The sequence below is a fragment of the Anguilla anguilla genome, chromosome 4 (genome assembly GCF_013347855.1).
Source record: "Anguilla anguilla isolate fAngAng1 chromosome 4, fAngAng1.pri, whole genome shotgun sequence".
Classification (NCBI taxonomy): Eukaryota; Metazoa; Chordata; class Actinopteri; order Anguilliformes; family Anguillidae; genus Anguilla; species Anguilla anguilla.
Window position 1 is genome coordinate 66,528,178 of NC_049204.1, and position 27,850 is coordinate 66,556,027.

Here is a 27,850-nt window from a genome sequence, read left to right on the forward strand (position 1 = left end):
GAGGCAGTGCTCGAAGCTCTCTAGTTTGCAGGTAAATGGACAGACTGGATGAGCTGAATGGTCTGATAATTAAAAATTCTTATGTTCTTCAGGAATTCATCTATCGCATTCAAAACACAACTTTTAATAAATATGATTAAATTGCATGAAATATCAGGGAGAGAAATAAGTGTATTTCAAATTTATAAAACATAGTATATTAAAGGACGAGATTTAAAGAGAAAAAAATCTAATGGAGCATCTCATATATTTCTGACCTCTTCTCAAAGCGCCTCTAATACAAGGCTCTCTGGCACCATCTGGTGGTGAGGACTGAATGTGCACGTTCTCATCCAGCTCTTTCACTTCTGACCGATTATATCTCATGTCCCAGTCCTGACCAATCCCATTTCAGGAGCCCAGCCCAGACCAATCAGTGCATGAAGGCCTCTGGTCTCCAAGGGAACCGGTGTCCAGGAAACCCTCCCAAAGAAAATGCTGAATGCAGATGATTATTTTTATTAATTTTATTATTTTTATTAATCAATTCCCAATATCACAGCATTATCACATAATCAATGCAAAAAGAAACAGCAGACAGAATTATAAAACACCTTGAACTGAATCTTGGCTGTGACAGCAAACTAAAATAAGACAGTCATCGTAAACGTGATGACAGCGAAAGCAAATCCCAGAACAGATGGGCTGAGTGAATGTGGTCTGGATTCCATTTTTATTTCAATCAGTTAATCTTTTAAAGTTCAATATTTCATTTAATTGAACTCATTTTCTGTCGCATTTGAGTGTTTTCCCCTCTCTTTAATTACAGCTGATCTTCCCTTCACTCGCTGCCTCATACCAGATCACACAGTTTTAAAGAGGATCCAAAATTAACCGCAAACCCAGGATAGAGGGGCTGAGTGAATGTGGTCTGGACTCTGTGCAGGAGGGTCATTGTGTCAGAGACGCTGTAGAAGGACAGAGTTCCTGCCCTGTGATCCAGGTACATTCCTACTCTAGAGGAGCAGGGAACAGGGATTCCAGTTTCCTCATTATTGTGCCAGAAAGTGTAAAGAGCATTACGGCGGAACAACCAGGACTTGTTATTACACCCCAGAGCAGAGTCATCACCCTCCCCTTTCCTGCTGATCTCTTTATATGACACTGCTATCTCAACCTCAAACCCACTCCACTCAGCCTCCCAGTAACAGCGTCCAGACAGACCCTCTCTGCACAGCACTTGGGCTTGGTACTCAAATCTCTCTGGATGATCAGGATATGACTGGATCTCTTCTACACAGGTCAACTCTCTGTTCCCCTCAGACAGACAGAGGCATTGATGTGCTGTGTTGGGGTCCAGTGTGAGCTGACAGGCATCTGTTGGAGGAGAAGAGATCAGTGAAGACATGAAAATTTAAATTGTTTTTGTGTTATTACTTCAAGCAGAGTGTGTTTGTTAATTATTGTGACACATTTAATGATTAATTAATGCAGAAATCTAGGTAATTCCAAAGGCAACTGTATATTATTTCAGGTACTTTCCCTTCAGTTATTTATTCCTACAATGTATTTAATTAATCAATCACTATTATATCAATATTAATTATTTGGTTTTTGTGTTGTTGTGTTGGCAGTGATCACGTACCAGGAAACCAGCACAAAAACAACATCATCAAATATGAAAATTGCTCCTTACTGTGAATATTGCACAATAAAAATGTTTTTTTTTTTAACATATAGAACTTGAATTGTGTGGTCCATGGATGGTTGTGGCCCTAAATGACAGCATATAGCATTTATGCCCCCAGCCAGCTCTGACTGCAGGACATATATTATCATATATGATCCATATGTTTAATACCAGGAGGCCTGCAGCTGCATTAACAGGGATCTGATGGAGGAGATGTATGAGATCCCTAAAGCAAGTCCGTTATGGATATTAAGAATCACAGAAATAATAATTTTCCTTCATATTACCTATATTCATTCTTTACATTAGGCTTAATTACAGACTCACATTGTAAGAAGTCTTCTCTGGTCATGGGCTCTAGAATATTGGCTTCTTTCACTGTAAGGGGAGATCACAACAAAGTTGAGCCCCTAAGGGGGCGACATAGCTCAGGAGGTAAGACCGATTGTCTGGGAGTCGGAGAGTTGTCGGTTCAAACCCCGCCCTGGGCATGTCGAAGTGTCCTTGAGCAAGACACCTAACCCCTCACCCCTAACTGCTCTGGCGAATGAGAGGCATCAATTGTAAACCGCTTTGGATAAAAGTGCAATATAAATGCAGTCCATTTACCAAAGCTTACCTTGTTTTATAATTTCTTGAAGAAACTGAAAGCTATCCAGAATGCAGTGTCAGAATCAGACTCAGTTATTTATCATCCTAAAACTGAGTAAAGATGCGATGAGAGGAGACAAGATGGAATCATTTCATGAGAAAACTACTGAATATTAGAAGATCTTCTGTTGGCAGCTCTAAGAGGAATTTTTTCTTAAATGTGTTGTCTCCTCTCTTATCTCCACAATATTTTGCATCCTAACAAGTAAAAAATGAGCCAAAACATTACGTTACAGGCTTTTAGCAGACTCTCTTAATCAGAGCAACTTACACAACTTTTACACAGCATTTACACTGCGTCCATTTATACAGCTGGATAGATACTGAAGCAATGCATGTTAAGTACCTTGCTCAAGGGTAAGATGGCAGTGTCCAACTGGGGAATCAAACTTGTGAAGTTTATGTTACAGTATAAGCCCGGTTTCTTACCCAATATACTACACTGCTGCCCTGTTCCCTTTCAGAAAGTCATACTTTGTTCCCTGAAGTTCAAACAAAGCTTTTGATTGAAAATATTTTGGGTTATCCCCTAGCCTTATAAAATGACTAAGCACACTTTCTGCAGCAGAGTGTGTCTACAAACCTTTTCCAGGTACTTTGATCAACTCCATCGTGAAAACATCCTCCAGTCTCTCTTTCAGTTCAGAGACAGATTTCCTCACAGCCTCAAAAGAGACGTGTGGACTGACAGTGATGCTGGGTAAGTCTTCAGGTCCAACAGAGGCACAGAGAGACTCACAGCTCTGCAGAGACACAGACAGAAAATCAGACATTCAGACAGGGACACAGAGAGACATACAGGCACACAAACATACAAAAAACAATAAATGATTTCTGTGTAGATTTGAGGGGAAAATCATTGTAAATGAGGAACACAGCTCACCATGTGTGTACAATGTACATAGTGCAGACTGTCAGAGAGCCAGTGATGTTACCTGGAGGAACTGGATGTGATCCTCTGTGTGTGAAAGCTGCTCCAGCTCAGCATCTCTCCTCCTCAGCTCAGCAATCTCCTTCTCCAGTAGCTCCAGGAGTCCTTCAGCCCGACTCACTTCAGCCTTCTCCTGATTTCTGATCAGTTCTTTCACCTCAGAGCGCCTTCTCTCAATGGAGCGGATCAGCTCAGTAAAGATCCTCTCACTGTCCTCCACTGCTGCCTGTGCAGAGCGCTGTTAGGAGACAGAGAGAGAGGAGGGCTGTACATTTTAACTAGGCCTTTCACTCAGCTCTTACTGGGACCCCAGACAGGCTGTTCACCACAGTGTGGCCCTGAAATGGCTCATCCAGCAGCCAGCTGGTGTCTTCTCCTCTGGTCAGTACCCACCTTGAGTGACTGCATAGCCTGTCTCACATCCTGCAGCTCCTTCTCTCTCTCCTGGATTCTCTGCTGGAATTCTCTCTGTGTCGCCCCCAGCTGCTTCTGCAGATAGATTATCTTCCCAGTTACATCTTTTCACATATCAATTTTAAACATTTCAACTACAGTTTCACATTCCAAATTAAACTGAATATTTCTACCTTTGATGGATTTGCCGTCTGCCGGCCAGAGGGAAATACTTTTGGGGTTCTGACATTAGGGGACAAATACAATTATAGTGGACAAACCAATTAAATTGTTTTAAAAGTGCACTGACACTTCAACAATGTTACTTATTCATTTTTGAAGTCAGAAAATATTATGCTAAATTACGGGAAGCGGCTAATTTTTAAATTTGTATTAAAGCAAACAGCTGATATTATCTGGCATGTTGAAAACTGCTGGTTAAAAATGTTAGTCCTTACCTGTTTCTGAGTCCTTTCTGCTGCAGCTGAGACTGTATCATGGCCTTTGTGTTCATCCATCATACACGGATAACAGATACACTGCTGATCAGTACGACAGTAAACCTCCAGCAGTTTGTCATGATGAGAGCAGATCTTCTCCTGCAGGTTTCCAGTGGCTTTGACTAGTTTGTGCTTCTTTAACGCAGGAAATTCATAGTGAGGCTGGAGGTGAGTTTCACAGTAAGAGGCCAGACACACCAGACAGGACTTGACGGCGTTGCGCTTTCTTTCAGTGCAGAAATCACACGCCACGTCTCCAGGTCCAGCGTAACACTGAGCAGGAGGAGCAGCTTGGAGTCCTGTCTTCTTCAGTTTCTCCACCACTTCGGCAAACATAATGTTTTTTCTTAAATCAGGCCTTGGGGTGAAGGTCTCTCTGCAATGGGGACAGCTGTAGACACCAGTATGATCATCCTGATCCCAGCAGCCCTTAATACAGCCCATACAGAAACTGTGTCCACAGGGAATAGTCACCGGATCCTTCAGCAGATCCAGACAGATCGCACAGCTGAACTGGTCCTGATCCAGTAAACCTCCACCTTCAGCCATTTTACTGCTCACACTGACAGAGACAGAGTTAAGTTTCGTTTCTCTGAAACTGCGTGACAGAGAGAGTGGGAATGACTTCCTGGTTCAGCCCACAGCTGCAGGAGGTGTGGTGTTGGACTGAGGCCAGGCTGAGCAGAGCAGGCTGAACAGAGAGTGCAGATTCCTGAGGAAATATTAAATCTTAGGGGTCAAAGGGAAGATTTATTTTAGGACTGTGTGTGTATTGTGAGCAGTACTCAAGTGGATTCACTTCACATTTATTTTCTCGCTTAAATCTCACAAACTCGCAACAATCGCTGAGCTAGCAGGTCATCAGAAATTTCTCCATTCACATGAACTGACTGAGCTGATCAAAACAAGTGTTAAACTATTCCTGTCACAAACAGGTAACATCCCTGTAGAAACGTTGCTATTCTGTGTTTCAGAGAGAGAGAGAGGGAGAGAGAGAGAGAGAAATTCAACAAAGAAGCAAACAAAAAAACATAACAAAGCAAAAATTTTTTCTTCTGTTGTCCCATCCTGTTGCAGCAAGCTTTTCAGCTTTCTCACTTTTCAGCCTTTTCAGCTTTTCAGCCAGGTTTGTTTTATCTCAGTCGCTCTCTCTCAGTGAGCCGATCTCTGTGTGTGCCACTCAACCTGCAGGCGAGGACTTCCACAGTCATGTGACCAGGGTCCACTTGGGAAACTCTTTGTTTCTAATAACACATTGTTAGTTTGACATGCAGTAACATGCTGTGCCTGCAGGGGGCAGGTGTAAGCTACTAATGCTGAGTTCATCCTGATCTGTATGCGGTTCAGCATTACATTACATTACAGGCATTTAGCAGACGCTCTTATGTCATCACATACAGCACTTATGAGATGAATTAAAGCAGTTTAAAACAGTCACACAATTTAACCCCCTTTACCTGGCCTCCTGCGCCTGAACCGTACGCTGAATTTAAGGAGAAGGCTAAAAAGCCCCAGACACCCCAGGACCGGGTTTATAGCCCCCCCCCCCCACCCCTCCCCCCTTGGCTGCGGAATGGGGACATACAGATTTTTTTTATTTTTGGGGGGGTTGGGGTTTGGGGGAAGAGCAGGTCCCTGTTGTAGTGTTCCTCAAGTCAAGTCAAGTCATGTCAGCTTTACTGTCATTCCAGCCATATACCATGCAGATTACAGTGGAATGAAATTGCGTTTCTCCTGGTCCTTGGTGGAATATATACAATATACACACAAGGCATACAGACAAGGAGGGGCTGTATGCCCATGACTAGACACAGTGCAAGTGACAGGACAGTGCAAGTGTAACAGACATTACGAGTGCAACTCCATACAATACAATGCGGGACAGTATAAAAACAGAACAGTAAGCACACAATAAATTAATTTTTTATTTTATTCCATTGAATTAAGTTTCAATAAACAAATAAATAGTGTGTATGTAAGTATGGTGTAGCAGCATGGAATAGCGGTGGAGGTAGTCTCTGAGAAAATAGTCCAGAGGAAATGTACTGCAACAGGGAGTATAAAAATAAAAACACAAATAAAATAAGTGGCCAGTGGGGTGGGGGGGTTGGGGGGGGGAGGGGCGGCTTGGCCCTATTCTGTAAAGTTAGGGTGGTGCAGGTCAAGGGAGGCACCAGTGAGTTAAGCAGCCTGACAACTTGGGGGAAGAAGCTGTTGCAGAGTCTGGCAGATCTGGCCCGTATGCTGCGGTACCTCTTGCCAGACGGCAGGGGGGTAAAGTGAGCATGGGAGGGGTGGGAGGGATCCTCAGCTGTGCTGCGGGCCTTGCCTGTGCAGCGTTTGGTGTAAATGTCTTGAATAGAAGGGAGAGGGACCCCAATGATCCTTTCGGCTGCCCTCACTATGCGCTGCAGGGACTTGCGGTCTGAGACGCTGCAGTTCCCATACCAGGTAGTGAGACAGCTGGTCAGGACGCTCTCGATGGTGCCCCTGTAGAACGTGGTGAGGATGGGGGGGGGGGGAGGCTTGCTTTCCTCAGTCTCCTGCTGCAGCGGCTGTCCCATGGGCAGGTCCCATAGAGAGGGCCCCAAAGGGGAGGGGTCCCAGACCAAGCCGGACGCCACGGAGATCCAGTGGGACGTCCCGTGGACGGAGATGGAGGCCACCCTGCTGGGCGGAGCCCGGGATGAGGAACAGGGCGTCTGGCCCCCCCCAGCCAGGAGCACATGTCTGGGGCCTGAATCCCCCCTAGCCCTGTTCAGCAGGGGTCCTGAGTCTTACCCAGAAAGGGCCGGAGGGGGTGCAGGCTTCTGTTGCAACCAAGCCGCTACCCACCTGACTCTACTAATCAACCACAAGAGTCTCTGCTAAGGACCATCTACACCAGGGCTGCCCAACCCTGTTCCAGGAGATATCTAACGTCCTGTAAATTTAACTCCAGCCCTAACAGAGCACACCTCATTCAACAGCGAAAGATCTCACTGAGCTGCTGACTAGTAGAACCAGGTGTGCCAAAAAAGGGTTGAAATGAAAACCTACAGGACCGTAGATCTGCTGGAGCAGGGTTTCATCAGCTCTCCTCTACACTGTCAGCGCTGTCACCTATTCTGGCAGGTATTTCAGAGAGAGTTCAGTCAGCAGAACAGAGAGGGGTCACAGGTGGAAATGGTAATGTTCACAATAATGACAGGATTCATTTTTTTTCCCACACAGAGTTGTAAATCTGTGGAACACTTTGCAAGGTCATGTAGCAGAGGCAGAGACTCTGGGAGCTCAGATCCAGGCTTGAGGCAGTGCAGGAAGCTCTCTAGTTTGCAGGAAAATGAACAGACTGGATGAGCTGAATGGTCTGATCATGAAAAATTCTTAGGTTCTTCAGAAATTCATCTATAGCATTCAAAACATAACTTTTAATAGATATGATTAAATTGCATGAAATATCAGGGAGAGAAATAAGTGTATTTAAAATTTATGAAACATAGTCTATTAAAGAACGAGATTTAAAGAGAAAAAAAATCTAATGGAGCATCTTATATATTTCTGACCTCTTCTCAAAGCACCTTTAATTCAGGGCTCTCTGGCACCATCTGGTGTTGAGAACTGAATGTGCACCTTCTCATCCAGCTGTCACTTCTGACCGATTCCATCTCTGGACCCAGTCCTGACCAATCCCATTTTAGGAGCTCAGCCCTGACCAATCAGTGCATGAAGGCCTCTGGTCTCCATGGGAACCGGTGTCCTGGAAATCCTCCAAAAGAAAAACTGCTGAATGCAGATGATTATTTTTTATTAATTTTATTATTTTTATTAATCAATTCCAAATTTCCCAGCATTATCACATAATCAATCCAAAAAGAAACAGCAGACAGAATTATAAAACACCTTGAACTGAATCTTGGCCGTGACAGCAAACTAAAATAAGATAGTCAGCTGATCTTCGCATTCACTCCCTGCCTCATCCCAGATCACACAGTTTTACAGAGGATCCATCATTCCAAACCCAAAACCCAGGATAGAGGGGCTGAGTGAATGTGATCTGGACTCTGTGCAGGAGGGTCATTGTGTCAGAGACGCTGTAGAAGGACAGAGTTCCTGCCCTGTGATCCAGGTACACTCCTATTCTGGAGGAGGAGGGAACAGGGATTTCAGTGCTCTCATTATTGTGCCAGAAAAAATAACGGCCGTAAGAGCGGCTCAGACTCCAGGACTTGTTATTACCTCCCAGAGCACAGTCATAACCCAGCCCTTTCCTGCTGATCTCTTTATATGACACTGCTATATAAACCATATCCCCACTCCACTCAGCCTCCCAGTAACAGCGTCCAGACAGACCCTCTCTGCACAGCACTTGGAACAAGTCCTCAAATCTCCCTGGATGATCAGGATATGACTGGATCTCTTCCACACGGGTCACCTGTCTGTTCCCCTCAGACAGACGGAGGCGTTGATGTGCTGTGTTGGGGTCCAGTGTGAGCTGACAGGCATCTGTTGGAGGAGAAGAGATTAGTGAAGACATGAAGATTTCAATTGTTTGTGTGTTATTACTTCAAGCAGAGTGTTTTTGTCAATTATTGTGAAACATTTAATGATTAATTAATGCCGAAATCTAGGTAATTCCAAAGGCAACTGAATCTTATTCCAGGTACATCCCCTTCAGTTATGTATTCCTTCAATGTATTTAATTAATCAATCACTATTATATCAATATTAATTATTTGGTTTTTGTGTTGTTGTGTTGGCAGTGATCACGTACCAGGAATCCAGCACAAGAACAACACCAGCAAATATGAAAATCGCTCCTTACTGTGAATATTGCAAAATTAAAATGTTTTGTTTTTTTACATATAGAGCTTGAATTGTGTGGCCCATGGATGGTTGTGGCCCTAAATGACAGCATAGAGCATTTATGCCCCCAGCCAGCTCTGACTGCAGGACATATATTATCATATATGATCCATATGTTTAATACCAGGAGGCCTGCAGCTGAATTAATAGGGATCTGATGGAGGAGAAGATGTATGAGATCCCTAAAGCAAGTCCGTTATGGATATTAAGAATGATAGAAATAATCTTTTACTTCATATTACCTATATTCATTCTTTAATTTAGGTTGAATTACAGACTCACATTGTAAGAAGTCCTCTCTGGTCTTGGGCTCTAGAATATTGACTTCTTTCGCTGTAAGGGGAGATCACAACAAAGTTGAGCCCCTAAAGCTTACCTTGTTTCATTATTTCCTGGAGAAACTGAAAGCTATCCAGAATGCAGTGTCAGAATCAGACTCAGTTATTTATCATCCTAAAACTGAGTAAAGATGCGATGAGAGGAGACAAGATGGAATCATTTCATGAGAAAACTACTGAATATTAGAAGATCTTCTGTTGGCAGCTCTAAGAGGAATTTTTTCCTAAATGTGTTGTCTCCACTCATATCTCCACAATATTTTGCATCCTACCGAGTAAAAAATAAGCCAAAACATTACATTACAGGCATTTAGCTGACGCTCTTAAGCAGAGTAACTTACACAACTTTTACACAGCATTTACACTGCATCCATTTATACAGCTGGATAGATACTGAAGCAACGCATGTTAAGTACCTTGCTCAAGGGTAAGATGGCAGTGTCCAACTGGGGAATCGAACTTGTGACCTTCATGTTATAGTATAAGCCCGGTTTCTTACCCAATATACTACACTGCTGCCCTGTTCCCTTTCAGAAAGTCATACTTTGTTCCCTGAAGTTCAAACAAAGCTTTTGATTGAAAATATTTTGGGTTATCCCCTAGCCAAAAAGACTGCACCCCTATAAAGTGGCTAAGCACACTTTCTGCAGCAGAGTGTGTCTACAAACCTTTTCCAGGTACTTTGATCAACTTCATCGTGAAAACATCCTCCAGTCTCTCTTTCAGTTCGGAGACAGATTTCCTCACAGCCTCAAAAGAGACGTGTGGACTGACAGTGATGCTGGGTAAGTCTCCAGGTCCAACAGGGGCACAGAGAGACTCACAGCTCTGCAGAGACACAGACAGAAAATCAGACATTCAGACTGGGACACAGAGAGACATACAGGAACACAGACATACAAAAAACAGTCTCAATAAATTATTTCTGCGTAGATTTGAGTGTAAAATCATTGTAAATGAGGATCACACCTCACCATGTGTGTACAATGTACATAGTGCAGACTGTCAGAGAGCCAGTGATGTTACCTGGAGGAACTGGATGTGATCCTCTGTGTGTGAAAACTGCTCCAGCTCAGCATCTCTCCTCCTCAGCTCAGCAATCTCCTGCTCCAGTCGCTCCAGGAGTCCTTCAGCCCGACTCACTTCAGCCTTCTCCTGATCTCTGATCAGCTCTTTCACCTCAGAGCGCCTTCTTTCAATGGAGCGGATCAGCTCAGTAAAGATCCTCTCACTGTCCTCCACTGCTGCCTTTGCCGAGCGCTGTTAGGAGACACAGAGAGAGGAGGGCTGTACATTTTAACTAGGCCTTTCACTCAGCTCTTACTGGGACCCCAGACAGCCAGTTCCCCACAGTGTGGCTCAGTGGGATTGAGCCCCTCAGGGCTGGAAAGTGACCCAACACTGGGCTCCTCACTGGCTGACCGGAGGAGAGCCCTGCCTGAGCCCTGAAATGGCTCTTCCAGCAGCCAGCTGTTGTCTTCTCCTCTGGTCAGTACCCACCTTGAGTGACTGCACAGTCTGTCTCAGATCCTGCAGCTTCTTCTCTCTCTCCTGGATTCTCTGCTGGAATTCTCTCTGTGTCGCCCCCAGCTGCTTCTGCGGATAATTTATTTTCCCAGTTATATATCTTATCATATAACAAGGCTGAATGTTTCAACTATATTTTCACATTCTAAATTAAAATGAATACTTTTACATGTTTGATGTACAGTGGTTAAGGTTTCATTTGATGCATTTTTCTCCACAGCAGAGGTTCTGCCAGCCAGAGGGAAATACTTTAGGGGACAAATACAACTATAGTGGACAAATTAATTTAATTGTTTCTAAAGTGCACTGGCATTTCAACAGTGTGACTTTTTCACTTTTGAAGTCAGAAAATATTACGCTAATTTACGGGAAGCGGCTAATTTAAAAATTTGTATTAAAGCAAACAGCTGTTATTTTCTGGCATGTTGAAAACTGCTGGTTAAACATTACATTACAGGCATTTAGCAGACGCTCTTATCCTGAGCAACTTACACAACTTTTTACGTAGCATTTTTACATTGTATCCATTTATACAGCAGGATATATCCTGAAGCAATGCAGGTTAAGTACCTTGCTCAAGGGTACAACGGCAGTGTCCTTACCCGGGAATCGAACCTGCGACCTTTCGGTTACAAGCCCAGTTCCTTACCCACTGTGCTACACTCCGTCCTTGACAAAAATGTCAATCCTTACCTGTTTCTCAGTCCTTTCTGCTGCAGCTGAGACTGTTTTATGCCCGCTGTGTTCATCCATCACACACAGCAGACAGATACACTGCTGATCAGTACGACAGTAAACCTCCAGCAGTTTGTCATGATGAGAGCAGATCTTCTCCTGCAGGTTTCCAGTGGCTTTGACCAGTTTGTGCTTTTTAAAGGCAGGAGATTCATAGTGAGGCTGGAGGTGAGTTTCGCAGTAAGAGGCCAGACAAGCAAGACAGGACTTGACGGCTTTGCGCTTTCTCCCAGTGCAGACATCACACGCCACGTCTCCAGGTCCAGCGTAACAGTGAGAAGGAGGAGCAGCTTGGAGTCCTGTCTTCTTCAGTTTCTCCACCACTTCAGCCAGCATGATGTTTCTGCCCAGAACAGGCCTTGGAGTGAAGGTCTGTCTGCACTGGGGACAGCTGTAGACACCAGTATGATCATCTTGATCCCAGTAGCCGTTAATACAGCCCATACAGAAACTGTGTCCACAGGGAATAGCCACCGGATCCTTCAGTAGATCCAGACAGATCGGACAGCTCAACTGGTCCTGATCCAGTAAACCTCCACCTTCAGCCATTTTACTGCTCACACTGACAGAGTTAAGTTTCGTTTCTCTGAAACTGCGTGACGGAGAGAGTGGGAGTGACTTCCTGGTTCTGCCCACAGCTGCAGGAGGTGTGGTGTTGGACTGAGGCCAGGCTGAGCAGAGCAGGCTGAGCAGAGAGTGCAAATTCCTGAGGAAATATTTAATCTTAGGGGTCAAAGGGCAGATTTATTGAAGGACTGTGTGTGTATTGTGAGCAGTAAAGGGCTGTGTGCACATGCATAGATGTACTGCAGGTGCATCTGATCTGAGTACACCAGTCAGAAATGCACAGATAATATACATAATATAAGTGGACAGGTAATTTTTCTGCCCAAATTATTCATGGAAACAGTGAGTATTATACAGAAAACATGGAACTACACCATGGCCTGAGGTAGTACAGTATGTGCAGATGGAAACAGCTCTGACCAAAAATAAGACTAATGTATTGTTTTGAAGAGTAATCATATACACATACAGCCTCTGAGGTATAACATTTCTTTACAAGCTGCTTTGGACTCACTTCATGTTTATTTTCTTGGTTAAATCTCACAAACTCGCAAAAGTCCCTGAGCTAGCAGGTCATCAGAAATTTCTCCATTCACCAAAACTGACTGAGCCGATCAAAAAAAGTGTTAAACTATTCCTGTGACAAACAGGTAACATCCCTGCAGAAATGTGGCTATTCTGGGTTTCAGAGAGAGAGAGAGAGAGAGAAATTCAACAAATAAACAAGAAAACAAAAATCTTCATTGTTCCCCCTCATGGGTTCTGGGTAAAAAGAATAAACATAAACAAAGCAAAAATTAATCCAAACACACGACAGCAAGCTTTTCAGCTTTCTCACTTTTCAGCCTTTCAACTTTTTCAGCTTTTCAGCTTTTCAGCCAGGTTTGTTTTATCTCAGTCGCTCTCTCTCAGTGAGCCAATCTCTGTGTGTGCCACTCAACCTGCAGGCGAGGACTTCCACAGTCATGTGACCAGGGTCCACTCGGGACCAGATGTTGTTGGATAGAGTTTAATTAACACTGTTAGAGTTGAATTAATAATACTGGACATGTCACAGCATATAGTTCATGAAATTCTTTGTTTCTGATAACACTGTGAGTTTGACATGCAGTAACATGCTGTGCCTGCAGGGGGCAGATGTAAGCTACTAATGCTGAGTTCACCCTGATCTGTATGCAGTTCAGCATTCCATTACATTACAGACATATAGCAGACACTCTTATGTCATCACATACAGCACTTGTGTGATGAATTAAAGCAGTTTAAACCAGTCACACAATTTAACCCCCTTTACCTGGCCTCCTGCGCCTGATCCTGAATTTAAGGAGAAGGCTAAAAAGCCCCAGACACCCCAGGACCGGGTTTATACCCGACCCCCAACCCTCCCCCCAAGGCAGCGGAATGGGGACATACAGATATTTTTCTTTTTTTGGGGGGGTTGGGTTTTGGGGAACGAGCAGGTCCCTGTTGAAGTGTTCCTCAAGTCAAGTCAAGTCAAGTCATGTCAGCTTCATTGTCATTCCAGCCATATACCATGCAGATTACAGTGGAATGAAATTGCGTTTCTCCTGGTCCTTGGTGGAATATATACAATATACACACAAGGCATACAGACAAGGACGGGGCTGTGTGCCCATGACTAGACACAGTGCACGTGACAAGACAGAGCAAGTGTAACAGACATTACGAGTGCAACTCCATACAATACAATGCAGGACAGTATAAAAACAGAACAGTATGTACACAATAAATAAACTAAATGATTAAATTAATTATATGAATTAAATTAAGAATTAAGTTACAATAAAAAAATGAATAGTGTATAAAGTATGGTGTAGCAGCATGGAATAGCGGTGGAGGTAGTCTCTGAGAAAATAGTCCAGAGGAAATGTACTGCAACAGGGTGTATAAAAATAAAAACACAAATAAAATAAGTGGCCAGTGGGGTGGGGATGGGGGGGGGAGGGGCGGCTTGGCCCTATTCTGTAAAGTTAGGGTGGTGCAGGTCAAAGGAGGCAGCAGTGGGTTAAGCAGCCTGACAGCTTGGGGGAAGAAGCTGTTGCAGAGTGTGGCAGATCTGGCCCGTATGCTGCGGTACCTCTTGCCAGACGGCAGGGGGGTAAAGTGAGCATGGGAGGGGTGGGAGGGATCCTCAGCTGTGCTGCGGGCCTTGCCTGTGCAGCGTTTGGTGTGAATGTCTTGAATAGAAGGGAGAGGGACCCCAATGATCCTTTCGGCTGCCCTCACTATGCGCTGCAGGGACTTGCGGTCTGAGACGCTGCAGTTCCCATACCAGGTAGTGAGACAGCTGGTCAGGACGCTCTCGATGGTGCCCCTGTAGAACGTGGTGAGGATGGGGGGGGGGGGGGAGGCTTGCTTTCCTCAGTCTCCTGCTGCAGCGGCTGTCCCATGGGCAGCTCCCATAGAGAGGGCCTCAAAGGGGAGGGGCCCCAGACCAAACCGGACTCCACGGAGATCCAGTGGGACGTCCCGTGGACGGAGATGGAGGCCACCCTGCTGGGCGGAGCCCGGGACGAGGAACAGGGCGTCTGCCCCCCCCCCTGCCAGGAGCACATATCTGGGGCCTGAACCCCCCCTGGCCCTGTTCAGCAGGGGTCCTCAGTCTTACCCAGAAAGGGCCGGAGGGGGTGCAGGCTTCTGTTCCAACCAAGCCGCTACCCACCTGACTCTACTAATCAACCATAAGAGTCTCTGCTAAGGACCATCTACACCAGGGCTGCCCAACCCTGTTCCAGGAGATATCTAACGTCCTGTATATTTAACTCCAGCCCTAACAGAGCACACCTCATTCAACAGCGAGAGATCTCACTGAGCTGCTGACTAGTAGAACCAGGTGTGCCAAATTAGGGTTGAAATGAAAACCTACAGGAACGTAAATCTGCAGGAGCTGGGTTTGACCAGCTCTCCTCTACACTGTCAGCGCTGTCACCTATTCTGGCAGGTATTTCAGGGAGAGTTCAGTCAGCAGAACAGAGAGGGGTCACAGGTGGAAATGGTAATGTTCACATTAATGACAGGATTCATTTTTTTTTCCACACAGAGATGTAAATCTGTGGAGCACTTTGCTAGCTCATGCAGTAGAGACAGAGACTCTGGGAGTTCAGATCCAGGCTTGAGGCAGTGCTGGAAGCTATCTAGTTTGCAGGTAAATGAACAGACTGGATGAGCTGAATGGCCTGATCATGAAAAATACTTATGTTCTTCAGAAATTCATTTATAGCATTCAAAGCACAACTTTTAATAAATATGATTAAATTGCATGAAATATCAGGGAGAGAAATAAGTGAATTTAAAATTTATAAAACATAGTATATTAAAGGACGAGATTTAAAGAGAAAAAAATCTAATGGAGCATCTCATATATTTCTGACCTCTTCTCAAAGCGCCTCTAATGCAGAGCTCTCTGGCACCATCTGGTGGTGAGGACTGAATGTGCACCTTCTCATCCAGCTCTTTCACTTCTGACCGATTATATCTCTGGTCCCAGTCCTGACCAATCCCATTTCAGGAGCCTAGCCCTGACCAATCAGTGCATGAAGGCCTCTGGTCTCCATGGGAACCGGTGTCCTGGAAACCCTCCCAAAAAAAACTGCTGAAAGCAGATGATTATTTTTATTAATTTTATTATTTTTATTAACCAATGCCCAATTTCCCAGCATTATCACATAATCAATCCAAAAAGAAGCAGCAGACAGAATTATATAACACCTTGAACTGAATCTTGGCTGTGACAGCAAACTAAAATAAGACAGTCACCGTAAACGTGATGACAGCGCAAGCAAACCCCAGAACAGATGGGCTGAGTGAATGTGGTCTGGATTCCATTTTTATTTCAATCAGTTAATCTATTAAAGTTCAATATTTAATTTAATTGAACTCATTTTCTGTCGCATTTGAGTGTTTTTCCCTCTCTTTAATTAGAGCTGATCTTCCCTTCACTCGCTGCCTCATCCCAGATCACACAGTTTTACAGAGGATCCAACATCATCAACCCTAAACCCAGGATAGAGGGGCTGAGTGAATGTGGTCTGGACTCTGTGCAGGAGGGTCATTGTGTCAGAGACACTGTAGAAGGACAGAGTTCCTGCCCTGTGATCCAGGTACACTCCTATTCTGGAGGAGGGGGGAACAGGGATTTCAGTGCTCACAGCATTGTGCTGGAAAGAGTAACTGAAAGCATTACGGCGCAGACTCCAGGACTTGTTATTCCATCCAAGAACACAGTCAATACCCAGCCCTTTCCTGCTTATCTCTTTATATGACACTGCTATAGAAACCCAATCCCCACTCCACTCAGCCTCCCAGTAACAGCGTCCAGACAGACCCTCTCTGCACAGCACTTGGAGCCAGGACTCAAATCTCTCTGGATGATCAGGATAAGACTGGATCTCTCCCACACGGGTCACCTCTCTGTTCCCCTCAGACAGACGGATGCATTGATTTGCTGTGTTGGGGTCCAGTGTGAGCTGACAGGCATCTGTTGGAGGAGAAGGGATCAGTGAAGACATGAAAATTTAAATTGTTTGTGTGTTATTACTTCAAGCAGAGTGTTATTGTCAATTATTGTGACACATTTAATGATTAATTAATGCAGAAATGTAGGTAATTTCAAAGGCAACTGTATCTTATTGTGTATGTATCTCCAATGTATTCAATTAATCAATCACTATTATATCAATATTAATTATTTGGTTTTTGTGGTTGTTGTGTCGGCAGTGATCATGTATTGTACCAGGAAACCAGCACAAGAACAATACCATCAAATATGAAAATCGCTCCTTACTGTGAATATAGCACAATTAAAATGTTTTTTTTTAACATATAGAGCTTGAATTGTGTGGCCCATGGATGGTTGTGGCCCTAAATGACAGGATAGAGCATTTATGCCCCCAGCCAGCTCTGACTGCAGGACATGTATTATCATATATGATCCATATGTTTAATACCAGGAGGCCTGCAGCTGAATTAACAGGGATCTGATGGAGGAGAAGATGTAGGAGATCCCTAAAGCAAGTCCGTTATGGATACTAAGAATCATAGAAATAATCTTTTACTTCATATTACCTATATTCATTCTTTAATTTACGTTGAATTACAGACTCACATTGTAAGAAGTCCTCTCTGGTCTTGGGCTCTAGAATATTGACTTCTTTCACTGTAAGGGGAGATCACAACAAAGTTGAGCCCCTAAAGCTTACCTTGTTTCATAATTTTATCATTAAGAATTTTTCTTAAATTTGTTGTCTCCTCTCATATCTCTACAATATCTTGCATTCTACCCAGTAAAAAATGTGCCAAAACATTACATTACAGGCATTTAGCTGATGCTCTTATCCAGAGCGACTTACACAACTTTTAACATAATACATACGTTGCATCAATTTTCACAGCTGGATATATACTGGAGCAATGCAGGTTAAGTACTTTGTTCAAGGGTACAACAGCAGTGTCCTACCAGGGAATCGAACCTGTGACCTTTAGGTTACAAGCCCAGCTCCTTCCCAATACACACTACGGCCCCGTTCCCTTTCAGAAAGTCACACTTTGTTCCCTGAAGTTCAAACATAGCTTTTGATTTAATATATTTTGGGTTCTCCCCTAGCCAGAAAGACTGCCCCCGGTAAAATGGCTAAGCACACTTTCTGCAGCAGTGTGTGTCTACAAACCTTTTCCAGAAACGTTCATCAACTCTTCCAGCTGCTCTTTTAGTTCAGAGACAGATTTCCTCACAGCCTCAAAAGAGTGTGGACTGACAGTGATGCTGGGCAAGTCTCCAGGTCCAGGAAGGGCACAGAGAGGCTGACAGCTCTACAGACAGACAGACAAACAGACAGACAGAAAGACAGACAGGAAAACAGACATTCAGACAGGGAGATAGAGAAACATACAGGCACACAGACATACCGAAAACAGTCTCAATAAAAGATTTCTGCATAGATTTGAGGGCCAAATCATTGTAAATGAAGATCACACCTCACCATGTGTGTGCAATGTACATAGTCCAGACTGTCAGAGAACCAGTGATGTTACCTGGAGGAACTGGATGTGATCCTCTGTGTGTGAAAACTGCTCCAGCTCAGTGTCTCTCCTCCTCATCTCAGCAATCTCCTTCTCCAGTCGCTCCAGGAGTCCTTCAGTCCGACTCACTGCAGCCTTCTCCTGATCTCTGATCAGCTCTTTCACCTCAGAGCGCCTTCTCTCAATTAAGCTGATCAGCTCAGTAAAGATCCTCTCACTGTCCTCCACTGCTGCCTGTGCAGATTGCTGTTAGGAGACAGAGAAAGGAGGGCTGTACATTTTAACTAGGCCTTTCACTCAGCTCTTACTGGGACCCCAGACTGTTCACCACAGTGTGGCTCAGTGAGTTTGAGCCCCACAGGGATGGAAAGTGACCCAACATTGGGCTCCTCACTGGCTGACTGGAGGAGAGCCCTGACTGAGCCCTGAAATGGCTCTTCCAGCAGCCAGCTGTTGTCTTCTCCTCTGGTCAGTACCCACCTTGATTGACTGCACAGCCTGTCTCACATCCTGCAGCTCCTTCTCTCTCTCCTGGATTTTCTGCTGGAATTTATTTTGTGTCGCCCCCAGCTGCTTCTGCGGATAGATTATTTTCCCAGTTATATCTTATCATATAACAAGGCTGAATGTTTCAACTACATTTTCACATTCTAAATTAAAATGAATACTTGTACATGTTTGAAGTACAGTGGTTTAAGGTTTCATTTTATGCATTTTTTTCCACAGCAGAGGTTCTGCCAGCCAGAGGGAAATACTTTTGGGGTTCTGACATTAGGGGACAAATACAATTATAGTGGACAAACCAATGCAATTGTTTTTAAAGTGCACTGGCATTTCAACAGTGTGACATTTTCACTTTTGAAGTCAGAAAATATTGTGCTAATTTACGGGAAGCAGCTAATTTTAAAATTTATATTAAAGCAAACAGCTGTTATTTTCTGGAATATTGAAAACTGCAGGCTAAAAAATGTCAATCCTTACCTGTTTCTCAGTCCTTTCTGCTGCAGCTGACACTGTATCATGGCCTCTGTGTTCATCCATCACACACTGATAACAGATACACTGCTGATCAGTACGACAGTAAACCTCCAGCATTTTGTCATGATGACAGCAGATCTTCTCCAGCAGGTTTCCAATAGCTTTGACCAGTTTGTGCTTCTTTAACGCAGGAAATTCATAGTGAGGCTGGAGGTGAGTTTCGCAGTAAGAGGCCAGACACATCAGACAGGACTTGACGGCTTTGCACTTTCTCCCAGTGCAGAAATCACACACCACGTCTCCAGGTCCAGCATAACAGTGAGCAGGAGGAGCAGTTTGGAATCCTGTCTTCTTCAGTTTCTCCACCACTTCAGCCAGCATGATGTTTCTGCCCAGAACAGGCCTTGGAGTGAAGGTCTCTCTGCACTGGGGACAGCTGTAGACACCAGTATGATCATCCTGATCCCAGCAGCCCTTAATACAGCCCATACAGAAACTGTGTCCACAGGGAATAGTCACCGGATCCGTCAGCAGATCCAGACAGACCGGGCAGCTGAACTGGTCCTGATCCAGTAAACCTCCACCTTCAGCCATTTTACTGCTCACACTGACAGAGACAGAGTTAAGTTTTGTTTCTCTGAAACTGTATGACATAAATAATAAGAATGACATCCTGGTTCTGCCCACAGCTACAGGAGGTGTGGTGTTGGACTGAGACCAGACTGAGCAGAGAAGGCTGAACAGAGAGTGCAGATTCCTAAGGAAATATTTAATCTTAGTGGTCAAAGGGTTTTTTTATATAAGGACCATGTCTGTATTGTGATCAGTAAAGGCCTGTATACTCATACATGGGATGTACTACAGGTGCATCTGATCTGAGTACCCCAGTCGCAAATGCACACATAATACATGTAATATGAGCACACAGGTATTTTGTCTGCCCAAAGTTGACCTAATTATGAATGGAAACAGTGAATATTATACAGAAATGAAGTGGCTCATTGGTCTCAGTTGCATGTGCAATAGGAAGTAGTTCCAGCCCAAAATAAGGTTAAATGTGATTTTTGAATAATAATAATGTTTTGGAGTTACTTGACATTTATTTTCCTGCTTAAAACACACAAATGCCCCTCTGAAAGTTATCCTTTTATTTAATACAATCTACTCTGCAGAGAAGAACTTACTGATCCGATCAAGGAACGTGTTGAACCATTCCAGTTGCACACCAGGTGACACCCTTGCAGAAATGTGGCTGTTCTGGTTTTCAGAGAGAGAGAGAGAGAGAGAGAGAGAGAGAAAGAGAGAGAGAGAGAGAGAGGATGCTGAGGTGGAGGTTGTGACGTCCTGTAGGTTTTTGGGTGTGCACACTGATAACAAGCTGGATCGGTCAAAGCAGACAGTATTTTATGAAGAAACTGCGATCATATGCAGTGAATTGTTTTTAATGTTTTATCAGAGTGTCATTTCTAATCTTTTAGATATGATTTAATTGATTACTTACTTAATTTATTTATTTATTTATTTATTATCTCTATTCTCTGGCTGTGTTGAACTCTCTGTTTCCATCACTGTTTTGTTAATGTTTTTTGTTTTGCTTTGTTTTTTGTAATGTTGCCTGGTGACACCCTGATTTCTCCTTATGGGGATTAATAAAGTACTTCTGTTCTATTCTATAACCTGGCCACTGTAATTTAAAAACATTGAAGAATAGGGCTAAAATGCACATTAAAATAATTTTAATTCTAAATTAATATTTGCTTTTTGAATCTTATTAGGATGTAAAAAAAAACAAAAAAAGAAAAAGAAAATCTTGTCATGATTCTAATTAGTAGAGTCAGGTGTGCAAAATTAAGGTTGAAATGAAAACCTACAGGAGAGTAGATCTCCAGGAACAGGGTTGGACAGCCCTCCTCTACTTTGTCACCTATTCTGATGATTTTGCAGATTGAGTTCCTTCAGCAGACCAGAGTGGGATTACAGGTGGAAATTAGACATGGTAAAGTTCACGCTGATAACAGGATACTTTCTTTCACACAGAGATGTAAATCTGTAGAACACTTTGCCAGGTCATGTAGCAGAGGCAGAGACTCTGGGAGTTCAGATCCAGGCTTTATGCAGTGCTGGATGCTCTCTAGCTTGCAGGTGAATGATCAGACTGGAGGAGCTGAATGGACTGTTCTCAACAGGACAAATAGTTGTACGTACCTACTCTTGTTCTCCACAAATTCAGTTGTACAATTCATACTAAAATTTTTGATAAAAGTATTAAAATTATGTGAAATATCAGGGACAGAAAAGTGAAGTGTATTTAAAATATATAAGATGCATAGTCTGTTAAAGGAGATAATGTAACGAAAAAAAATCAAGTGGAGCATCTCATATTTATCACATCTCAGGACCCCAGCCCAGACCAATCCCATCTCAGGACCCAAGCCCTGCCCCTGACCAATCACATCTCAGGACCCCAGCCCTGACCAATCACATCTCAGGACCCCAGCCCTGACAAATCCCACCTCAGCACCCCAGCCCTGCCCCTGACCAATCACATCTCAGGACCAAGCCCTGACCAATCACATCTGAGGATCCTCACCCTGTTAAATCAGTGCACAAAGATATCTGATCTCCATGGCAATCAGTGGCCAGGAAACCCTTTCAAATAAAAACTTCTGAAGCAGAGATTTTCAGCTGCAGTTGGTAATATTTAATAATCAATTCTCTATTTTCATAATATTATTACATACATAATACAAAAATAAACAGTAAACACAATTAAAGGCACAGTATGGAGGTAAAAGTCAAAGTTAAACATGCAATGCTAAAGTGAAACAGCATAATTATAAAAAATATTAAAAAAAAAAAAAAAAAACACTTCTAAGAGATCAAAAGCTTTTCTAAAGGTTTGTGCGTTTCTACTGACCCCAGGGAAGTACTTCCATGTTTTCGGAGCTAAAATGATGAATGTTTGAAACTCTTACAGGTGAAACTTCCAAGTGAAATTTTTAAAATATAATTTTACTCTTAGTGTAGATTCTTGATTAGCCCAGACAGTGTGTGCAATGAAACCTATTTTAGAGCTTGTTACGGCTGGCTCGACTGGCCGCAACAAACAAAGTCCGGATGGATCAAAAACACGACAGAAACTGATCTAAAAACAAACCCAGACATTTATTAATCTAAATTACAAACAAAAACACACAAAGTTCACAAAACCAAAGCTCTCCACACAAATCACAAGCCCCAAAAGAAAATCTCCCCTGCCTCATACTACTGGGCTTATATTGGGCCACAGGCAGGTGGAAGCAATCAGGCAATTGAGTAATTAAGCAACTACCTCCACCTGCACTACCCAGGCAAGCAGAGGCAGGGGACGTAACAGAGCTGTTGGTTCAAAGGCAGAAAATACATGTGAAATAGCTCCAAACAGTGTGTACAGCAGTTAATTAGGTATCTAAAGGCAAGAATCCCCTATCAACTATCCCTGTAACATGAAAATGGAGTCACAACAGTAATTTCACCAAATCCCATTAAATCAGATTATCACCATGTATCACCAAGCTGTATAATGAGCCCAATATATAACTGAATTCTCTCTCTGTCTCATTTGAGTGTTTTTCCCTCTCTTTAATTACAGCTGATCTTCGCATTCACTCACTGGCTCATCCCAGATCACACAGTTTTACAGAGGATCCAACACTCCAAACCCCAAACCCAGGATAGAGGGGCTGAGTGAATGTGGTCTGGACTCTGTGCAGGAGGGTCATTGTGTCAGAGACGCTGTAGAAGGACAGAGTTCCTGCCCCGTGATCCAGGTACACTCCTATTCTGGAGGGGGGGGGAACAGGGATTCCAGTGCTCTCAGCATTGTGCCAGAAAGTGTAATCGCAATTACGGCCCAAACTCCAGGACTTGTTATTATATCCCAGACGACAGTCATTACCTTGCCCTTTCCTGCTGATCTCTTTATATGACACTGCTATATCAACCAAATCCCCACTCCTCTCAGCCTCCCAGTAACAGCGCCCAGACAGACCCTCTCTGCACAGCACATGGAGCCAGTATTCAAATCTCTCTGGATGATCAGGATATGACTGGATCTCTTCCACACGGGTCACCTCTCTGTTCCCCTCAGACAGACAGTGGACTGTGTTTGCTGTGTTGGGGTCCAGTGTGAGCTGACAGGCATCTGTTGGAGGAGAAGAGATCAGTGAAGACATGAAAATTTCAATTGTTTGTGTGTTATTACTTTAAGCAGAGTGTGTTTGTCAATTATTGTGACACATTTAATGATTAATTAATGCAGAAATCTAGGTAATTTCAAAGGCAACTGTATCTTAGGGGGCGACATAGCTCAGGAGATAAGACCGATAGTCTGGCAGTCAGAGGGTTGCCGGTTCAAACACCACCCTGGGCATGTCGAAGTGTCCTTGAGCAAGACACCTAACCCCTAACTGCTCTGGCGAATGAGAGGCATCAATTGTAAAGCGCTTTGGATAAAAGCGCTATATAAATGCAGTCCATTTACCATTTATCTTATTCCAGGTACTTTCCCTTCAGTTATTTTTTATCTCCAATGTATTCAATTAATCAATCACTATTATATCAATATTAAATATTTGGATTTTGTGTTGTTGTGTCGGCAGTGATCACATACCAGGAAACCAGCACAAGAACAACACCATCAAATATGAAAATAGCTTCTTACTGTGAATATTGCACAATTAAAATATATATATTTTTTTAACATATAGAGCTTGAATTGTGTGGCCCATGGATGGTAGTGGCCCTAAATGACAGCATAGAGCATTTATGCCCCCAGCCAGCTCTGACTGCAGGACATGTATTATCATATATGATCCATATGTTTAATACCAGGAGAACTGCAGCTGCATTAACAGGGATCTGATGGAGGAGAAGATGTATGAGATCCCTAAAGCAAGTCCATTATGGATATTAAGAATCATAGAAATAATCTTTTACTTCATATTACCTATATTCATTATTTAATTTAGGGTTAATTACAGACTCACATTGTAAGAAGTCTTCTCTGGTCATGGGCTCTAGAATATTGACTTCTTGCGCTGTAAGGAGAGATCACAAGAAAGTTGAGCTCCTTAAGCTTACCTTGTTTCATTATTTCCAGGAGAAACTGAAAGCTATCCAGAATGCAGTGTCAGAATCAGACTCAGTTATTTATCATCCTAAAACTGAGTAAAGATGCGATGAGAGGAGACAAGATGGTATAATTTCACGAGAAAACTACTGAATATTAGAAGATCTTCTGTTGGCAGCTCTAATAGGAATTTTTCTTAAATGTGTTGTCTCCTCTCTTATCTCCACAATATCTTGCATCCTACCAAGTAAAAAATGAGCTAAAACATTACATTACAGGCTTTTAGCAGACTCTCTTAACCAGAGCAACTTACACAACCTTTACACAGCATTTACACTGCATCCATTTATACAGCTGGATAGATACTGAAGCAATGCATGTTAAGTACCTTGCTCAAGGGTAAGATGGCAGTGTCCAACTGGGGAATCGAACTTGTGACCTTCATGTTACAGTATAAGCCCGGTTTCTTACCCAATATACTACACTGCTGCCCTGTTCCCTTTCAGAAAGTCATACTTTGTTCCCTGAAGTTCAAACAAAGCTTTTGATTGAAAATATTTTGGGTTATCCCCTAGCCAAAAAGACTGCACCCCTATAAAGTGGCTAAGCACACTTTCTGCAGCAGAGTGTGTCTACAAACCTTTTCCAGGTACTTTGATCAACTCCATCGTGAAAACATCCTCCAGTCTCTCTTTCAGTTCAGAGACAGATTTCCTCACAGCCTCAAAAGAGACGTGTGGACTGACAGTGATGCTGGGTAAGTCTTCAGGTCCAACAGGGGCACAGAGAGACTCACAGCTCTGCAGAGACACAGACAGAAAATCAGACATTCAGACTGGGACACAGAGAGACATACAGGAACACAGACATACAAAAAACAGTCTCAATAAATTATTTCTGCGTAGATTTGAGGGTAAAATCATTGTAAATGAGGATCACACCTCACCATGTGTGTACAATGTACATAGTGCAGACTGTCAGAGAGCCAGTGATGTTACCTGGAGGAACTGGATGTGATCCTCTGTGTGTGAAAACTGCTCCAGCTCAGCATCTCTCCTCCTCAGCTCAGCAATCTCCTGCTCCAGTCGCTCCAGGAGTCCTTCAGCCCGACTCACTTCAGCCTTCTCCTGATCTCTGATCAGCTCTTTCACCTCAGAGCGCCTTCTTTCAATGAAGCTGATCAACTCAGTAAAGATCCTCTCACTGTCCTCCTCTGCTGCCTTTGCCGAGCGCTGTTAGGAGACACAGAGAGTGGAGGGCTGTACATTTTAACTAGGCCTTTCACTCAGCTCTTACTGGGACCCCAGACAGCCAGTTCCCCACAGTGTGGCTCAGTGGGATTGAGCCCCACAGGGCTGGAAAGTGACCCAACACTGGGCTCCTCACTGGCTGACCGGAGGAGAGCCCTGCCTGAGCCCTGAAATGGCTCTTCCAGCAGCCAGCTGCTGTCTTCTCCTCTGGTCAGTACCCACCTTGATTGACTGCACAGCCTGTCTCACATCCTGCAGCTCCTTCTCTCTCTCCTGGATTTTCTGCTGGAATTTATTTTGTGTCGCCCCCAGCTGCTTCTGCGGATAGATTATTTTCCCAGGTATATCTTATCATATAACAAGGCTGAATGTTTCAACTACATTTTCACATTCTAAATTAAAATGAATACTTGTACATGTTTGATGTACAATGGTTTAAGGTTTCATTTGATGCATTCTTCTCCACAGCAGAGGTTCTGCCGGCCAGAGGGAAATACTTTCGGGGTTCTGACATTAGAGGACAAATAAAATTATAGTGGACAAACCAATTAAATTGTTTCTAAAGTGCACTGGCATTTCTACAGTGTGACATTTTCACTTTTGAAGTCAGAAAATATTAAGCTAATTTACGGGAAGCTGCTAATTTTAAAATTTGTATTAAAGCAAACAGCTGTTATTTTCTGGAATATTGAAAACAGCAGGTTAAAAAATGTCAGTCCTTACCTGTTTCTCAGTCCTTCCTGCTGCCGCTGAGACTGTATCATGGCCTTTGTGTTCATCCATCACACACTGATAACAGATACACTGCTGATCAGTACGACAGTAAACCTCCAGCAGTTTGTCATGATGAGAGCAGATCTTCTCCTGCAGCTTTGCAGTGGCTTTGACCAGTTTGTGCTTCTTAAAGGCAGGAGATTCATAGTGAGGCTGGAGGTGAGTTTCACAGTAAGAGACCAGACAAGCAAGACAGGACTTGACGGCTTTGTGCTTTCTCCCAGTGCAGGCATCACACACCACGTCTCCAGGTCCAGCGTAACAGTGAGCAGGAGGAGCAGCTTGTAGTCCTGTCTTCTTCAGTTTCTCCACCACTTCGGCAAACATAATGTTTTTTCTTAAATCAGGCCTTGGGGTGAAGGTCTCTCTGCACTGGGGACAACTGTAGACACCAGTATGATCATCCTGATCCCAGCAGCCCTTAATACAGCCCATACAGAAACTGTGTCCACAGGGAATAGTCACCGGATCCTTCAACAGATCCAGACAGATCGCATAGCTGAACTGGTCCTGATCCAGTAAACCTCCACCTTCAGCCATTTTACTGCTCACACTGACAGAGACAGAGTTAAGTTTTGTTTCTCTGAAACTGTATGACAAATAATAAGAATGACATCCTGGTTCTGCCCACAGCTACAGGAGGTGTGGTGTTGGACTGGGACCAGGCTGAGCAGAGAAGGCTGAGCAGAGAGTGCAGATTCCTGAGCAAATATTTAATCTTAGTGGTCAAAGGGTTTATTTATATAAGGACCATGTCTGTATTGTGATCAGTAAAGGCCTGTATACTCATACATGGGATGTACTACAGGTGCATCTGATCTGAGTATCACAGTTGGAAATGCACACATAATACATGTAATATGAGCATATAGGTATTTTGTCTGCCCAAAGTTGACCTAATTATGAATGGAAACAGTGAATATTATACAGAAATGAAGTGGCTCATTGGTCTCAGTCGCATGTTCAATAGGAAGTAGTTCCATCCCAAAATAAGGTTAAATGTGATTTTTGAAGAATAATAATGTTTTGGAGTTACTTGCCCTTTATTTTCTTGCTTAAAACTCACCAACTCACAAATGCCCCTCTGAAAGTTATCCTTTTATTTAATACAATCTACTCTGCAGAGAAGAACTTACTGATCCGATCAAGAAACGTGTTGAACCATTCCAGTTGCACACCAGGTGACACCCTTGCAGAAATGTGGCTGTTCTGGTTTTCAGAGAGAGAGAGAGAAAGAGAGAGAGAGAGAGAGAGAGGATGGGAGGATGCTGAGGTGGAGGTTGTGACGTCCTGTAGGGTTTTGGGTGTGCACACTGATAACAAGCTGGACCGGTCAAAGCAGACAGTATTTTATGAAGAAACTGCGATCATATGCAGTGAATTGTTTTTAATGTTTTATCAGAGTGTCATTTCTAATCTTTTAGATATGATTTAATTGATTACTTACTTTATTTTTTTATTTATTTATTTATTATCTCTATTCTCTGGCTGTGTTGAACTCTCTGTTTCCGTCACTGTTTTGTTAATGTTTTTTGTTTTGCTT

The 27,850-nt window shown here is 43.4% G+C and overlaps 4 protein-coding genes across 4 annotated transcripts in view; 1 reads left to right on the top strand and 3 right to left on the bottom strand.

Annotated features, from left to right (window-relative positions):
- The window catches only part of LOC118225953 (tripartite motif-containing protein 16-like), a 972,804-nt gene that overhangs the window by 273,656 nt on the left and 671,298 nt on the right, over positions 1-27,850 (top strand). The window lies entirely within an intron of this gene.
- LOC118225985 (E3 ubiquitin-protein ligase TRIM16-like) lies at positions 492-27,529 on the bottom strand. The gene is made up of 7 exons (XM_035415177.1): positions 27,444-27,529; positions 4,103-4,856; positions 3,645-3,740; positions 3,256-3,489; positions 2,904-3,063; positions 1,997-2,047; positions 492-1,356 (listed from the first exon to the last, which is right to left on the bottom strand). Exons 2-7 carry the CDS (start codon positions 4,691-4,693, stop codon positions 833-835), a joined length of 1,656 nt encoding a protein of 551 aa, XP_035271068.1. The 5' UTR covers positions 4,694-4,856; positions 27,444-27,529; the 3' UTR covers positions 492-832.
- Positions 7,924-19,778, bottom strand: LOC118225123. Its single transcript, XM_035413175.1, has 13 exons — positions 19,177-19,778; positions 18,676-18,771; positions 18,208-18,441; positions 17,844-17,985; positions 17,282-17,332; positions 16,126-16,654; positions 14,404-14,491; positions 11,548-12,312; positions 10,828-10,923; positions 10,354-10,587; positions 9,996-10,155; positions 9,272-9,322; positions 7,924-8,629 (listed from the first exon to the last, which is right to left on the bottom strand). Exons 1-13 carry the CDS (start codon positions 19,765-19,767, stop codon positions 8,100-8,102), a joined length of 3,567 nt encoding a protein of 1,188 aa, XP_035269066.1. The 5' UTR covers positions 19,768-19,778; the 3' UTR covers positions 7,924-8,099.
- LOC118226042 (tripartite motif-containing protein 16-like) lies at positions 22,547-26,893 on the bottom strand. Its single transcript, XM_035415295.1, has 6 exons — positions 26,257-26,893; positions 25,756-25,851; positions 25,282-25,515; positions 24,924-25,083; positions 24,201-24,251; positions 22,547-23,356 (listed from the first exon to the last, which is right to left on the bottom strand). Exons 1-6 carry the CDS (start codon positions 26,845-26,847, stop codon positions 22,830-22,832), a joined length of 1,659 nt encoding a protein of 552 aa, XP_035271186.1. The 5' UTR covers positions 26,848-26,893; the 3' UTR covers positions 22,547-22,829.

What these genes read in the sequence shown, in the direction of transcription:
- LOC118225985 (XM_035415177.1), bottom strand. Translation starts at nt 4,693, where the DNA reads ATGGCTGAAGGTGGAGGTTTACTGGATCAGGACCAGTTCAGCTGTGCG. An exon ending in AGGCTATGCAGTCACTCAAG is followed by an intron (nt 3,490 to 3,644) that starts GTGGGTACTGAC and finishes GTCTCCTAACAG; the next exon opens with CGCTCTGCACAGGCAGCAGT. An exon ending in CAGAGAAGACTTCTTACAAT is followed by an intron (nt 1,357 to 1,996) that starts GTGAGTCTGTAA and finishes CTCCTCCAACAG; the next exon opens with ATGCCTGTCAGCTCACACTG.
- LOC118225123 (XM_035413175.1), bottom strand. Translation starts at nt 19,767, where the DNA reads ATGGCTGAAGGTGGAGGTTTACTGGATCAGGACCAGTTCAGCTGCCCG. An exon ending in ATCACATCCAGTTCCTCCAG is followed by an intron (nt 10,156 to 10,353) that starts GTAACATCACTG and finishes GTGTCTCTGCAG; the next exon opens with AGCTGTGAGTCTCTCTGTGC. An exon ending in GATCAAAGTACCTGGAAAAG is followed by an intron (nt 9,323 to 9,995) that starts GTTTGTAGACAC and finishes CTCCCCTTACAG; the next exon opens with CGAAAGAAGTCAATATTCTA.
- LOC118226042 (XM_035415295.1), bottom strand. Translation starts at nt 26,847, where the DNA reads ATGGCTGAAGGTGGAGGTTTACTGGATCAGGACCAGTTCAGCTATGCG. An exon ending in CAGGAAGGACTGAGAAACAG is followed by an intron (nt 25,852 to 26,256) that starts GTAAGGACTGAC and finishes ATCTATCCGCAG; the next exon opens with AAGCAGCTGGGGGCGACACA. An exon ending in ATCACATCCAGTTCCTCCAG is followed by an intron (nt 25,084 to 25,281) that starts GTAACATCACTG and finishes GTGTCTCTGCAG; the next exon opens with AGCTGTGAGTCTCTCTGTGC.